This window comes from Excalfactoria chinensis, chromosome 4 (genome assembly GCF_039878825.1).
Source record: "Excalfactoria chinensis isolate bCotChi1 chromosome 4, bCotChi1.hap2, whole genome shotgun sequence".
NCBI classification, from domain to species: domain Eukaryota; kingdom Metazoa; phylum Chordata; class Aves; order Galliformes; family Phasianidae; genus Excalfactoria; species Excalfactoria chinensis.
In genome coordinates, this window is record NC_092828.1 from 20418739 (window position 1) to 20435657 (window position 16919).

At 36.9% G+C, this 16919-nt stretch overlaps 1 protein-coding gene across 3 annotated transcripts in view; it reads left to right on the forward strand.

Moving 5' to 3' along the window:
• Positions 1-16919, forward strand: part of NWD2 (NACHT and WD repeat domain containing 2) — a 48393-nt gene that overhangs the window by 12915 nt on the left and 18559 nt on the right. For 2 of the 3 annotated variants that reach the window (XM_072334092.1, XM_072334091.1), the window contains exons 2-3: positions 6417-6505; positions 11303-11419. In XM_072334092.1, the coding sequence (XP_072190193.1) occupies positions 6417-6505; positions 11303-11419 (206 nt within the window). Of the gene's footprint in view, positions 1-6416; positions 6506-11296; positions 11420-16919 lie in introns of those variants that run through there. The other variant, XM_072334093.1, reaches the window with a different exon arrangement.

Sequence of the window (16919 nt, forward strand, 5' to 3'; positions counted from 1 at the left end):
GAAAGAATTAGATTTTGTTGAATTCTTCCACTTGTGCAGAGTGCAGAATGCGGCGGTCTCCTTCCTTAGAGATTCTACCTTCAAGCCACAGTGCGGCTGAAGCTCCCACTGTTTATTGGCATCTGCTTCTGAGTTCTCACCAATACCTTACACATGGAATTTCACAAGAATGTGGTACTTATTTACCATTTTTAAAGGATTGAATGCTTTAATATAAGCTCCGTGGAAGTCAGCAAAACATTATCAGGTGCTGGATTTCAACTCATGTCACAAGTGTAGAACTTCATTTAAGATCCTCCAGGAATCTTTTCACGAACATAACTGGCCTCTGGATCAGACTCCAAATTTGTTTCAGTGAAGGCATAATATATACAAAACAAAAATCAGAACTCTCAAAAACAACATTTGTTTGAAATTGGAAACAATATCCTGTGTGAATAATGAGTATTTCTGTTGAAATGCTCCTAGTATTTGGATACAGCTTTTCCTTTCTGTAACTCCATTTCCACTCTGATATTTCCCCTAGCTTACACATTATAAAGTGAGTCCCGGCTGCTTTGATTTTACTAATTGCCTCTTTTTTTAACATTTATAAATTGACAGGTGGGTGCTTTTGTTAAGCCAATAGGTGGCAGTGGTTGACCACATCAACAGTCAAGAAGTGGGGTGTTTTGTAAGATGTCATCATGAAATGTAGCCAACTATTGCAATCTGCATTTAAAAATAATAATAATAATAAGTATGTATGTGTCCTATATATGTTGTCTTTAATTTGTCATCTTACACAACTGAAAGTAGGAAACACTTCAAATAAATGTATTTAAAATTGCATCTCAGTTAAATGAGACATTGTTCCATTTGGGACTAAAACAAAGGAGCAGCTAGGAGTTCCAGGCTTCCACTTATGCCCTACACTTTGAATTCTGTCTCAGGCAGTTATATTTTTTGTTGGGAAAAAGTGCTTGTTCAGATGTTCTGATGTGGATCACAATTTTGTAGTCATATTCAGTCTTTTTTTTTTTTTTTTTTTTTTTTTTTTTTTTTTTTTTTTTTTTGCAATTGAAAGACACACTTCAGGATTACTTGATATTTTAATGTTATTTTTCAATACTTCGACTGAGTTTAAGCCAGGTAGCCTTTCCTTTGGTCTCAAACACTCAATCTGTATTGCTGTTGTATTTCTGTTTATTTTTTACGAATAAACATTCATAAGGTGCCACCTTACGAGGTGCCACCAATGTTGTTATACAGTATACCTGGTGGCCAGAGCACTGAGAAGGAACTGCGGGCCCCTCTGTGGTCCAGCACTCATACACATTCTGCACATACTGGGAGCCTGGGGTTAAGACAAGTAGCTGTGTGACCCACTGCAGTAGTGTTTTTATATTCATATTATATTTATATAACCTAGAGAGTTACAGGCCATTGTGGTTATTAGGTTGATTAAGTAAAGGCTTTCAGCATGCCAAGTGAATTTCTCCTTTTTTGAAGACCTGAAGGTAGAGAACTGAGGGTTGGCAGTGGTGTTTGGAAAGGGCTTTTTAAAAGAGGTAACCTAGACCAGTCCATTTCCTTTCACAGTTTATCTAAAAAGAGCCCTGGGTAGCTTGGAATGCATATTGTAATGCTCTCCGTGCATAGAAATCCCAAGGGAAGGAAATGCCAACAGCTTTTAGAGTTAATTTTGTAGGAAGTCGGGATGCTGGGAAACTCAAGTCATTTTTACCTCTGTAGCAGCTACATGATTCAAACTCATTGTTTGCAAAGTGCTCTGAGATTTTCAGATGAAAGGCACTATAGAAATGCAAATGACTTATTATTATGGTATTATTTTCAGAGACAAGGTTTCCACAATATTTAGGGACATTTGTTAACCATTGATATTCAGAGCTTTTAGTTACAGGGGTAATACACAATGCTATTGTGCAGTATTAGTTTTAAGGAAAAGACAAAAAGGCAGTGTAAAAGGAATAATCCAGTTGAATAGTTGGATGTGACAGGAGCATACTAACATTAAGAAGTTTGGCAGCCACTTCCTTACGATTGCTGGTAGGTAATTTTTAACCTTATTTGCATAATATCTTTAGATAATTCATGGATATTCACTGCAGTTATAGACAAAGGTTATACAATACTGGGATTTTTAGTACTGTAATGCATTTAAAAGTTCCCATGGCAAAAATCTATCCCACCGACCTGGCAAATGTAAGCATTTAGGATACTTAAGAGAAGCAGATAGCATATCTTAGTGGATATGCACTCAAAACTAGTTTGATGTGTCCACTGCTCATTCAGGTTCTTAGACTTCCACAAATGCACAAAAACTGTGTTAAAGTAAACATGTATGTCAGCATTACGCTATGAGCAAAGCTGGCAAAGGGGCAGGCTGTGAAAGAGGTGAGGCCGAGACTCCTGGTGAGCTTCTTCTGTACCAACACACTGTGGCGCACTGGGGCATGGAGCACAGAGAAGTGACACTAGAGCTGCTGCTTTTGTGTACCCAGGGAGTTCCCTGGGTGACCAGAGGTGAAACAATACCATGCAAACACACAATAAGATGGTGCTGAGCAGTCTTCTCACAGAGCTGTGTCAAGCCTTGATCGAATAAAAGAGTGACTGCAGCCCATGGTTTGAAGCAACATTTCCATTGCTTGGGAATGCAGCTGGGGAATACCTCCACCACTGCAGTCACCGGTGAGGGCAGAGGTTGGTCAGCATGCAGGCTGAGGGCAGAGTAACTGGAAAAGTGTGATTTCCACAGGGTTTCAGTGTTAACTCTTTCCATTTGTTTGCATGTATGTTTTGAAATTTTCAACCAGGCTGTTTCCCATGACATATTTTATCCCAGAGATTAATGTTTGGTGACTGTTCGTACATACTCATCACTATTTACTAACATGAGAATATAATATGTACTTCCCCTACTGAAAATAGGGGAAGGGAGTTTAATAGGAAAACAGCTTGTGTTTGAAGGTCAAGCTTTGGCATGGAAATAGTTCACAGTGAGAAGCAGCACCCTGGAGTACTCTAATGAAAACTGGCAGTGATTTGACTGAGCTACAAGCCTTCAGAAATCACACCTCACACACACAGTCATGCTTAAACAGTGATTGCCTACTGCTTGGCAGAGAGGCTGTAAAAGCGTGCGTGCTAATTCAGTGCAGTCCTCAGATGTGTGCTGGGAATGCAGTGAGATCCGGGGGGTGGGGGAGCTCTGGCAGCATGCCTTATCGAAGTGACTGGTTTCTGAGGGTTTCCAGTAGGCCTGAGCCTGCTGGAGCCAGCCAGGTTATTTCACTCACTGCCCATGTAGCAAGTCAGGAAGAGCCTGCCTTCTGCCTAAAAGTTGTCAAGAAAAAGAAAAGATGGATTTCTAACTATAAAGGCAAACAAAAGGTTAAGGCTGAAGTGGGGCAAGATGTAGGGCTGATCAGGACGTCGTGGCTGAGAATTGGCTCATGAGGCAGCAGTCAGCAAGAGCTTGTATGAAAGGTATGGGTTCACCTAGTTACTGTCTCACATAAGACAATGCCATTTTTTTATTAGATCTAAACACTGGAGATGGGCTTAGGGTCTTTTTTAAAAAATAAAACAAAACAAAAAACTTTGCTTACATTTTTGTAAATACAGACTTCCTATGGTTTACTGTGGGCAATCATCTGGATTTCAAAGAATTAGAATTAGAAGGTGCATAAAGCTTCTCTCACAGCTCATGTTGTCTGCTAGCAGAATGTCATGTAGCTAATCTGTTCATCGACTGCAGCATCCTGCAGAATTTGACTCTGTGACATCCTTGTTGGGAACTGCCAGCTTCACAGATTTGCTGTCAGTGTAAATCAGATTAGATTTTATTTAATTAAAGCAGCTTATCTGCCATCCATACTAATTACTGCAGTTCATCTTAACTAGATGTAATTCAGTTTCGTCAAATTTTCACAAGTTATTATGAATACAGGAATTCTTCAATTCCATTAATGTAGTCAACACATTCAAACTTCAGTAAGATAATCACATTCCATTAAATTTGGAGGTAGGAATTAAAATGCAGGATGGGTATGCTGAGTTTCTTGCCCAGACTACAATTCTAGTTGAAGGAGTGTTTTGTCTCATTCTGATTGATTTATAAGGCATTAGAAACGTCACACTGCTCTTGCAATGTGTTGTTTCATTTCGGAGCAAGCTTCTACAAGTAATGCCACAGGGAGCAACGCCACATCCTGAAAGTGGAGTCAGTGGGGTTCTGCAGGGTATCCTGTGGGCACAGCTGGAAAGCAGCAGAATGCAATCTTGCCTGCTGTACACCTCAGGAGATTTATTTCCCATCTATTGGCCAATAATGTTCACTTTTAATTCTTGCCTTTTCTCAGTAATTTTTTTTTTCTTTTCCTACATCTTAGCCTACTTTAGTTCCCTAGTACGTATGATCTATCTGCTGTCATACTGATCACTTAAGTAGGGTCATATAATACCTGTGAGTTGGTGCTTCCTTAATAATGAAAGTTGTGACTAATTTCAGTTTATACAGAGGCAAGAATCATTTTGTTTTAGCTCAGTAGCAGAGTAGTAAATTGGTTTTTAACAAAATGTGTTCCTAATTGTTTTGATACAACACTCAGTTTTGGTAGATCTGCCTGGGGAAGTTAGAATCTATTGTCTCGTATCAGTGGTTGATCAGAGGGTTCAGTGGCTATTGGAGGAAGAAAAGATATGTGAAATATGTCAAATGAAGCAAACTCTAGAACCTGATGCACTCCAAGTAATCGTGAGGATTTAACTCAGTGAGGAGTAAAATGCCCCTAAACATGTACTGCATGATCCTTAGCATCAGCTATTTTACTTTATAGTTTTGCTTGTTCTGGTACAAACAGTAGCAGAAGTCTTCCCGAGCACTGTACACTGGATGATGAAGCCAGCCCTATGGGTTCTTCTGAGAGACTAGATTGCTGGTTGCAAGAGGGACTCAGGAGGCCATCCGGGCTCTGGAAGTGCTACCAACATTGACCTGGCCAACAATGGACTTGTCCAGTTGAGACTTTAAAACTCCTGGACAGGGATTTCCAGCCCCCCTGGGAAGCTGACTGCAGTGATTTACCACCCACCTGCAGAAAAAAACGCTTCTCCTTATGCCCATATGAACTTCCCAAGCTGTAATACTTGGTTCCACCATCTTTAAACTACATCATGGTAGTTGTAGGCCAAGGTTATTTCCACTTTGCACAACCAATCAAGCTCAGATCCCTCAGTTGCCACTTGCAGGCTTTGTGCTCTTGACCATCTTAGTAGCCTCTCCAATTTCTTGCTCATCCTCCTGATTTGGGTGCCCAGAACACACAGCCTTCCTGGTGTGGCCTCTCCAGTGCCAAGGAGAAAAAAACTTGCCAAGAGGGTAGCATGATGAGAGGGAGCGGGGCCACACTCCTCCTCAAATAGCTCAGAAGACCTGTCCTATTTGCAGCATTCAGTTTGGAGGCACAAAAGCTTTGTGCTGCAGATTTAACCTATTATTTTGTATCACTGCAGTTGTACAAACATCACCTTAACTGCAGTAGATGTTCTCCATCATTCATAATTTAACACTGTTTAACAACAGTTGTGCTTTATTTTTGCAAATAACTTAGAAACAGTGTCATCCATTTGTGTCTTAACTTACTCAACACTGGTCACAATCTAGACCTACATAATCCATCACATATCTTAATCTTATTTGGAGAGAATAAAATTTATTATCTGAAAGTCTCTGTATTAAATTTATTTCAAATTTGGCAGTATGCTTCTTATGTGCCTCACTTGAACATGTTCAAAGAAACTTAATTCTTACATCCAGTTACTGTATTGTAATTTGTTATCAAAAGACATTGTTTTGTGTGGTGAGAATAGGATGAAGATGTCAGAGCTGTGCATTTGGTGTGGTAGCAGGAATCACCAGGACCCAAATATACCATAAATAAGATGTTGTCAGTTCCTTCTTCCTTTTATAGTACTATCAAATTGAAGTTGTTGAAGAAAGTGATAGCATTTGACACAATGTCATTAATTAATGCTGTTAATTTATTTCTAAATACATTTTTTGTGTATTTCTTTGTTCTGCGGTGTTTCTAATTAGCATAATTTATCTTTTTAAGAATTAAATAGAAGTCAAACTGCTAAAGAAATTCTGACTGTTGAATGGCAAAATTAATTCAGCTGCACTATACTGAAATACACACTGCAATATGAAGATGACTATAGAGGAGGCTACCATTGTACACACAGAGTCATTTGTGTGAAAAAGAACAAAGTACAACATAGAGATGGGAAATCATATCCCACTACAAGTATGTGTCTACGAGAGCTCTTTTTATGTAATAAGTCTGTATCTCTCACTAGAAGAAAGTTCATTTAAATATTGTTAGTAACATCTTTTTTTCCCAACACAGATACCATAGCAGAAAGGAGTGCCCTAAGAGAACATGTGTATCCTAAGCTGAGAGAATTCTGCAGGGAAAACTATGGGCTGGAATTTCAGGTAGGATTTATTGAATCTTGTATTAAGATAAACATAATTTCTTGCAATTAGCTGTATTTGGAATGGATAATATTTTTTTAATGCTGTAATTGTTGCCTTACCACTATTAAAATATAAAATTACAGAAAAGTGTATTTGTACATTAATTGTATTGCACTGATGCTCTTGAATTGTCTTACAGACAGATTTGAGGTAAATCCTGAACAGATGAAAAAACTCACTGGTGGAAAAAGTAGTATGGGAACAAAGTGGCAACTTTCACATCAGGAATTTAATCAAACCACCTCTGTTTTAAATACTTAAGAACAAATAATATCAGGGCTGAGTTACTGTGCTCTGTATACTGAGGTTAATATCACCCCTGCAAAATATTTTCTGTTTCACATCATCAGCAAAGCATTGCACAATCTGTGTTATTTCATAGGTGTTATATCTACCTTCAGATTAGTTTTCCACTGTCACGTGGAAAATAATTTAACAAGGTGAATACTGAAACACTGATTAGAAACTGAATTGAATGGGAAGCATCTCAACAAAATTCATATTTAGATTATGTCCTATAGAATTTGCTTGGTGTCAACCATAAAATTCCTATTGCTTCAGTCTATTCAGGTTTTACTTTATGTAATGGAAAACCCATGGACATCTTTGGATAGATCCAATTAGTAAAAAATATAGTCACATTTGATTTAAAGTGCCTGAATTTGGCTTCACAGTAAGATCACTGATAGATTTAAGTCAGGTATAGGCAAACTCATGATCTGGTAAAGTTAATTGGACCCATTTATGTCATCTGGCCTCAAACGAGCTCTCTTTAAGAGTAACAAACATAACTTGCAATGTTGTAAAAATGTTCAGTTTTTAAAATAATCTGATTATAAATCTTCAAACCTTTCTTACATACTAATATTACCATCCCATCAAAATGACCCCAAAAATTCAGCTCTCAAGAGTTTAGCTCACTTGTTAGCAAGCTAATGCCTTTTAGACAGCATCCTGTCCCTCACAGTGTTATTCATACATTCGACTGGCTTTTAATCATAATAACAAGTTCCTGAATTAGGATATTTGGTCTTAATTCCCTGAGTCGCAATGGAGTTGTTGAGTCTGCATAGTGGTAAATAACAGAGATTCCTGATTAAGGCTATAAAAGAACTTCCTTTGAAGATCTTAGTTCATCAGCTGACTGGGAAGCCCCAGCTGCAGTGGTACACACAAGGAATATCAAAAGATACTAAAATAAGGAAACATTTTTTCTTGCTACCACTGCATGATACTCATGGAAAATGCCAATAAAAACTCTCTCAATATGTTAATTTTGCAGTCATTTTTGAGGAGATTTGTCTGGGAAAGAAGGGAAATGTCTCCTCCAAATAAATCATAGTCTGTGGAATTCTTTGTATCAAAATAAAGCATGTCTGTCTTCAGATGGACTGTAATGTAGCCTTTTGGGGAGGAATAATTGAGTTTACTCTAGTTGATATTCAAGGAAGCAATTGTTTTATCTTACAGTTTCAACACCAGGAGAATCCATATGTAACATGAGGTATGAGAGACAGCTCCACTGACACATTTCTGGAAACAGCTAGGAAGTTACCATGTTGCTGAGGAAGGAAAGTAGGAAAACTTGCACACAAAATTACCAAGGGAGAGGGCCTTTTCTGCCTTTCCCACTCCTGATACACTGTATTTCTTACCTCAGTATGCAAAGTCCAGCCTGCAGATTTTACTGCAGTGGGTGCCCATAAAGTAATATGTACTTTTCAGATAAAGTGATAAACTTCTATCTCCCTCCACAGAGCACAACACGTAACTTTCCATCCTGTTAACTGATCCTGTACTGAACAAACATGAGCAACCTCAAGTTAGACTGCCACAACAATGTTAAAATATAGGCTGTCCTGAGACACCTTGAGCGTGACAAATGATGACCTAAGTGAAATACATTCCAGGACATTCATTTTTCCACCTTCTATTGAGTCAACTGGTTCCACTGATAAATGTTTCAGGTCTTGCAAAACGTGAGATCTGTCAAACATCCTAATGTTGTTGGGAGCTGTTGGGGAACATGGCTACCATGTGTGTGGAAGCAGAACTCAATGAGTTAAATCATTCTATGGGTTTTATAGTCCAGCATGCTTTCCTTTTCCATTGAGTCAGCAAATATTGCTGAAAAACAGGTATTGGTTAAGACAGAAACAACGTTGTGAAGCCTGCTTCCAGGAGGCATGGTGTTTTATACCTGGAATATAATATCTAGGGGAAGTGGAGGGATAGAGTGGTCAAAGAAAGTAGTTGTAATATAAAATCTTTGCAGGATAACTAACAGTAGTTAACAGACAAAATATTCTTTTCTTCTTGGGGAAAAAGGACTGTTTCAAATAATTTTCACTGTGTGACCCATGTTAGGAAGAAAGTAGAATCTTTGCATGAGTGAAATATATATATATACATATATATATATATATATATGGTCTTTTTAAGCAGTAGGAAGCGATAGAGTTAAAATGACTCCATGTAATTAGAAAAATCCATAAAACTGTCAATTCAGTAGATCAGAAGCTAAAATAAGCAAAAGGAAACAATGAATCATCAATGAAAAGTCACCATTAAGTGACTAGTGTGGAGGTAATCCAGAACAGCATCAGCCCACCTTGTTTAACCAGCTGTCTTCTCATTGTGACAAACCTACTGAATGTCAGAGTGAGGTCAAGCAGTTTCTCCAAGTGTGAGTAAAAAAATAGTTCAACATGAGGCACAGCTGTTGTCCTGTTTCATTTCTTTCATTTTGTAAATCCTGTTTATTTCAGGTAGCATAAGTGATAACCAATGAGCTCATCCTTTTGAAACTGCTGGTGCCTTCAGCAGTCTCATGGCTAAAATACATCTTCTTGTAAGATAAAATTATAACACACATTATGACACTACGCACCAAAATTAAGTTACTCAATAAAAATAATCTATAACTGGCAACATATGGAAGGCGGGTGCCAAGCCACTACAATATCAGATAATTTCCTCCTTACATTTACAGTGCTATCTGATATCTGAACAGTTAATTAAAATAGACATTTCCTTTATGTTTCAGTAGAATAAATTCATTCAACCACTAATTCAAATGCTTCTAACAGTATGCTAAGATGCTCTAATTTTATGACTAGAATACTTGAGCTCTATCATGTATCATTCAAGCAATAAGACAGCTGAATGCAATATGAAGTTCAGTAATGAAGTCATATAGATAAATAACAGATGGGTGGGAGAAAGCAGGGAACACTTTTTCCTAATGAGATTAAAAGAGAAAAGGACAGAAATCAGTGAAAATGAGGGAGGTAGGAAAGCTGTTTCAGAAGCAGCTTTATAAAGCAGAAGACTTTTGTTCCAACAAAGTTTTGGAACAGAACTTGCTAAAAATATTTTCGTGTCAGTTCAAGCTACAATGCATTCATACCTTGGGCTGTTTCATTCATCATCAGTCAGACAGTGCATTACCTGCTGTGTTTGACAACATGGCTCCTACTCTCGCAAACACCATCAATAGGTCCCAAACTTTTCTGCCTGAAATTACAAACAAGAATATTAGTAATAAACATTGGCATAAGTAGTTCTAGGATGACAGCTTCTTAAGCTTTGTCACTTATTGTTCGAAGAAATTCCCCAAGCTTATTAACCAGCTGTACACTTCTGACTTCTACTTTTGCAGCAGTTTACTATTAATTCTTATATTACACCTTCAGATTGATTTTATGATCTTTTTAGGCAACAGTCAGTTTTGTGTTTCTGACAGCAAGAGCAGAGTGTTTCCACAATACAAATAATAGAATAACTATCATTGGGATACATTCAAGTCTTAATACAATTTTGATTTTGTTCATTAAAACTGTCAGTTTGGACTCTTTTGTTCAAGTTACTTGTTAATTGTAGCTTAAATTAGAATGTAGTAGCACGTGACATAAATGTTACTGCAGTAGTAAGAAATGTATGCATACAATCCCTATTCTTTTAAATTCAATTGCCCACATTAAGGATTCAGCCTTTTAGTTAAAGTGTGTAGAGGAATCATACTTTGTCCCTTAAATTCTTGAAATACATTTAGCATCTATATTCCAGTTTCTTCCAAGAGTTTGTTTGCAATCCATTACCATCATAAAACCAAGTCTGCAACTGTAAATGAAAGGCTGAACAGCAAGCTGTCAGCTATTGCATATCTGTACAATCTTTTCTCCCAAGGTAACAAAGGCCAGCCAACAAAGGAAGTATGATATTACAGAACTGCACATATTCTTTCTTTTGAACCGTGTGCACAGGATGATTTTATATCCTGTGGCTACAAGCGACACAGGGTGTCAAGTCATAGTATTCAATGAGATCTACAGCAAAACCTCCATTAATTTCCAGGGAGCCAGCATTTTCTCAGTGCTTTTGTCGTTATTTCTTACCTATCCATTATATGCAATCTAGTAGAAAATAATGACTACATCAAATCAAGATCTTGTCATGCAAATCTCTGCACAAAAATATGCATATGAAATGAGAGACCGTCCCAGTCCAAGCACTTACAGTCCAGTACTTACAATCGAAACAGAAAAAGGTCTGTGAGGGAAAATAGCAGCTCAGATTGTCATTGCTTAAGGAAAAACTGCCAGTCTGTTGAAGGACTGGGTGTAGGTCTCATTGCTTTTCACAGCACTGCAGAAAAATGCTTAGCAGCACACAGCATGCCCTCAAAGTTAATTTTTAATTTGATAGGTAGAAAGAGCAAATTATAGATTACCAACATTCTGTACTTTTTTCCAGGTTATAGATTTATACTGGGGAGTCGAGGCAGATGAATGGGACAGTCCTGAGCTGCAGAAGACTCGCATGAAGCTGTTAGAAGATTGCTTGAAAAGTTCTGCAGGTCCATGTTTTGTTGTGGGTATAAAAATAATGTTTTCCTTTACAACAATAATATGCCATTAATGATGCTAACATGCATGTTTCAGTAACAAATATATTCTTTTCTTCTTTCTGAAGTATTTTATATTCCTAGCTGTACACTTGGTATATTGCAGCCAAAGGATTCCCCACACAGAGCTGTCAAATAACAGATTATTCACTAAAAGCAGAAAGGAAGGATCTTTCATGAGCAGTCCCTATGGCAAGATGTATTTAGAAACCACAAGATGCGATTGTTCTACCACTTCAACAGGAGATGGACTGCTTGTGTAAGAAGGCCACCACTAATTAATTCTTGGCACTTTTCAGACATGCATTATTGGCTGGCATAGAAGGACTTAGCTATAAAAGCACAGCAGCAGGCGAGAGCTATCTGCTCTGATATGCATTTTGCTGCTTTGTGTGGTAAGCCCAAGCTAGCATGCCATATATTAGTGCATGAAAAGACTGGAGGTCAGAGACAACCTGAGGAGGCTCTGATACTTTGATTTTTCCCGCTCACTGCCTTCTCTTTATTGTTGCCAGAACATTGCCTTTAAAATTCTTAAAGAGTCAGTAAAGCTGACAGAACAGATACATCTTCACTGGCTTTTTCTGTTGAACCTACAAGAGAGACCACAACGCTTGTACAGAAGTGCTTTATAAATCTTTACCCATTTCTTTTAATGTCAGAGCTATCTTTCAATAAACGAACCTGTTGTTCTGTATCAAGCTCAACAGTCAGTGTTCTTCAGATGAAGCAATTTGAATTTATGAAATCATGGATTGGGATGAATAACTGAAAGGCCTGGGAGTAGACTACATACAGTCCTGCTAGGTATACTTTTCCCCATCCCAATGAATCATCTACAATAGATTTTGTTGTCACTGGTTTTATATTAACCATATAATTGAAAATAGTGTAATATTTCTTTTCTCTCTCCTGTGCTTGGAAAGATTCATGCTATGTTTTCAGTTGATCACAGATCACTAGAAAAATATTTTAAAAGCAGTTAAATGCATTGTATGCTGTCTGCATTAGTCTTCAGTGCAAAGAAAAACTTTGATAAAGGCATTTTCTCAGCTGTTTAGAGAGCAGCATATCCTCATTATCTATGAAGAGTAAGGCTGTTTATCTTAAGCTTTCTAAATAAGACCCAGACAAGGAATTTCTCTAATGAGTTTGGCAACTGAGTGGTATGAACTGCACATTTAAAACATTCTATTAAAGTATGAAGCAAAATACAAAATGATTTTGGAAGAATGTGGGTTTATTTTTTATGAGAGAGGTACTTTATGAAAGGAATATACAAATATGATGACAATATCTAGAATTTGCTGTGATCAAGATTACTTCTCTAGAAGATAAATACTTCCATTATTATTATTATCAGCTTTCTCAAGATGAAATTAAATGAGGGATGTATAAAATCATTTTTCTATGCATATCTGTAGGACTGTGGAAATGTTAGGATAAGTCTTCAGTTAAATATCTCTAATCTCTAAATACTATTCATTCATGTTTAAATCAACCAACAAAGGTCATCTTCAGCCTTGACTGCAACAAGCCTATCAAGCATGTTCTGGATGTGTAATTAGGAAAGGACAAGCTTTGGCAGGTATTTATGCAAAAAAAGTACTGATTCTCTTGAGAGCAAAACATTCCTTTGCCTGGTCAGATGAAAGGCCAGCTCTCTGCAGGTATCAAAATTATACAGATAAACAACATTCTTCATGATTAAAAAAATTCATATTTAGTTTGCTTATCCCCAAGATATCTTCTTCTGTCTTATATTAATGATATATGTTCTATTTTACTTCTTTTAGTAAAGTCTTCTCTGTCTCTTAGGGTCAGCATACTTCTAACAGTACGAGGAGGGACACAACCTAGACACATAATAAGCATAAAAATGGTTCCAGACAGATTCTCATTACTTTATGTTTCATTTGGACACATTTATACCAAAAAAAAAAATAAAATGACAATTTCAGTGTAATTTGGAATTGACTAACAGTAAGGATGAGGAGCAGATTTATGAAGCAGATTTATGACTACTATTGCTTAAGGATAATAACTAAATCAAATAATAGAAAACACTGAGTAGATTTGGCAAATGTCTAGAAATTAAGAACATAAATACTTATCTGGATCCAGACTAAGCTTGAAGCTACAGCAGGTACAAATCTAAGAGAGTCTTCCCGGCTGTCATTCAAATCATGTGGTCCAAAGAAGAGAAGGCCTCATTCTACTTCTTTGTTTTCTACCTACTCTGTACTACCTGACACTGTAATTTACTTTAACCCTCTAAAATTATTGACAGCTTGTGGTTAATTCAGCATTCATAAGCCATTAAGAGACTCCTAGCCTTATAAAATTGAAATTCCACTGGAATTTCAGCTGAACATTAAAAATTTACAGTGTCTGTCATGTCCTTAAATAACCCTGGAACTAAGATGAAATCAAGGAGTGAAATGTTGTCTACATCTCCGGATCTTTTTGTTCCCTCAGTATAACACGTGCTTTAATCATTTTATGAAGTGCACTGCTACATGTTTTTCTTTGCTTGATAATTAATTCTGAGTGCATTCTGACTCAAAGAAAAATCCAAATTGTATTACTTCAGTTCTTCTGAATCTCCTCAACTCCCAGTTCAGTTGTTCTGTCTACCTTAGGATTTATTCCTAATTGGAAAACTGAATACAAGCAGGCTCTGGAATACCTTAACTACATTTTGTTTTTCCTATCCTGGGAAAACAGCCTCACATTTAAAGTTAGAGAGGGTAAAGTCAGCAAAATATGTCTATGTTAAAACAGTCAGTTTAGGAGGAATGCTAAGCACACAGGAATTCAACAGAAGTTAGGAACTCTTAGTGCATTTCAGAATTTAATTTTCCTCAGGGAAGCAGATCTAGATTACAGGGAATGAGGAGAAATAGCTGAAACTGGCCATGGGCACAACAGCCCAGTTATCCCAGTAAAATATATTCCAAGGGAGAAATATCAAACCATGATTTTTCTTCGCACTCAGCATCTGATTTGAAACCATTCAAATAGTAATTCCCACTAACATAAGTGGAATCATACATCATATCAGCAGTGTCTCCATAGGACTTCCTGGCATTAATCTTGTCATTAAGCAGAAGTCTGAAGACACTAATTCTGTTTTGGGACAATCAACAGGAAGAAAAATTCTGTCAATGTCAAGGGAGAGCTCTGTGTACTTTTTAAAACTCTTCAAAATGGAAACAGTAATTAAATGTGTATGTAACTTTCCTCTCTTGGGGAGCCTTGGTCTTCATTCAACAGCAGGCAAAGGGTGTATGACCCTTAACGTGATGTTTATCTCTGAGCAGCACACATACCCATAGACTGATACCAAGCACAGGATAATATTATCTGATTAAGCTATTGTAAATGAGTTCCTTGATCTGCCTTAGGGCCAGGAATATATTTTCCTGTGATTCATTTCTAATTCTCTAAATGTAAAATCTAGGATATAAAAATGCCCACCCGTTTTTCAAACATAACCCAGTGAAAATAGCTACAAGATTCATCAAGCAGCTTTTGCATGCACCATCAAAACTGCATGGTTTTCATTTCTTTCTTGATGTAGTCTTTAAATAGCTTGCATTTTAAGCCTCCAGAAGACATGATTTGTGCTAAATCTCTGTTTCTTTTTCTGGACATAAATTGACTCATTGGTGCTGGCTTCCAGAAAGGTTAGGTATTGAATCCAATATGAATGACCATATTAGTGAGAACAAGATTTGTTTAAACTCAAATTTGCTTCATTCTGCATATAATATGTAGAGGAGGAAATAGGCTGTCTGAAGATTTAGTTTCTCTTGAGCCTCAAGAGTTTTACCATATCATGTTCTGTGGTAGTATTTTAATCAAGTAGATGTAAAGGTCTGCTCTACAAATGGAACTGTGTATGAGAAAGCCAACATCAGCTATTTCTTACACGTGAGAGAGGAAAAAATTAATCCTAAACTTTATAATCTCACTTCTGAGTAAACAAACAGCATACTTTACAGCATATAGCAGGCAGTTGATATGTTCACATAGGCACTTAATGCTCTTGCTTGCATCTAGCATATATTCTTTCTCTTCTCTCAAATAGAGTCTCTTCAGCAGTGACATATCCAGAAACAAACACCTACCCACCTAGTAACAAGTTCACTTCTCAGTCTGAATATTCTTAAATCCAGAAATCAGTAGCTTATTTTCTTAAAGATAATCAAAGTGCATATTATTTTTCTTCAAGGAATGTTACTAATTTATAAAAGCAAAATAACAGAAAGTATTGGTGATATTCATGGTGCTGCAGGTATGCTCATATGCCATTTTTGCTCTTCTCTTAAAATACTTGCTTTCAGTAAAGTTCTGTTAGTATGCCATGTAGCAGTTAAATATTATATGCTTCCTTCTTTCATAACTGAAAGACATCACACTTTTTTTTTATCCTATTCAACCTGGAAAAAATAAATCAGAAAGCACTTGCTTAGGATGCTATGGAGACTACAATTGTTGAGTAAATGACACATTCTTTTCTTTGTTAATTTAGTGAAGTAGAGAAACTATTTTAATGCTTAAAACTTCTTTTAAAGTTTGTACAAAATGCTTGTGCTACTTGTGGCTGGAACAACAGGGCATTGCCTGACACAGCCTTTTGCAGAACATATACTCTACCTCTCTGTCATATCATTGCATGGCATGGGTGAGATGGAATGTTTACTGAGGGAAGTGTCCTGTCCTTTGCTGTCTTTCATTCATTTTCATGCTACCAAATTCTTAAAATTTTGGCTAATTGACCTGTTACCTGCAGGCTGTATTTGGCATTTAGTGCTTGTACACTCACCATTTATTTCAGGTCTGATTAAAATTAGTACTAGAGAAGACATGAAGTTAACTCACCAGAGAACTAGAACTAGAGTCCCTTATACTAAAAAAGTAGCCTGTGGGCCTTCACTTGTTTTTCATCTCTGCTATATAGTTTTATTTATAGTGTTTATCTGCTTTACCACACACTGCACAGTCATCATATCAGGCTCCTGGGAAGTGTATTATTTATGCAAGTTGTGAAAGTATTTTCATGACATTTAATTACAAAATTAGGTTTTCATTTGCAGACTCAGTGAACACCACTCTCGAAGAAGGAAAAAAAAAAAAAAAAAAAACAGCAAAAAAAAATTTCAGTGAAATAACATATCATGTTAACACTAAGTTAACATACACTTTAAGTTTTCTAAAGTCAGAAGAGGCTATTAAAAACTCTGTTATCCCATCAGTGGTCTCTGCTTCTGATAATGCTCATTAATTAACACTTTCTAATACCATTATAGTGGCTATATATGTTACTGAGAAACATGGCTTAATTGCGTTACTGAATACAATGAAGACATAGGTCTTCCAAACAGTTCTTCTGCGTTAAATCCATTCTCTGAAATACTTCAAGAAAGAGTTCATGTGTCCAACATGCAACCCTAAAGACCC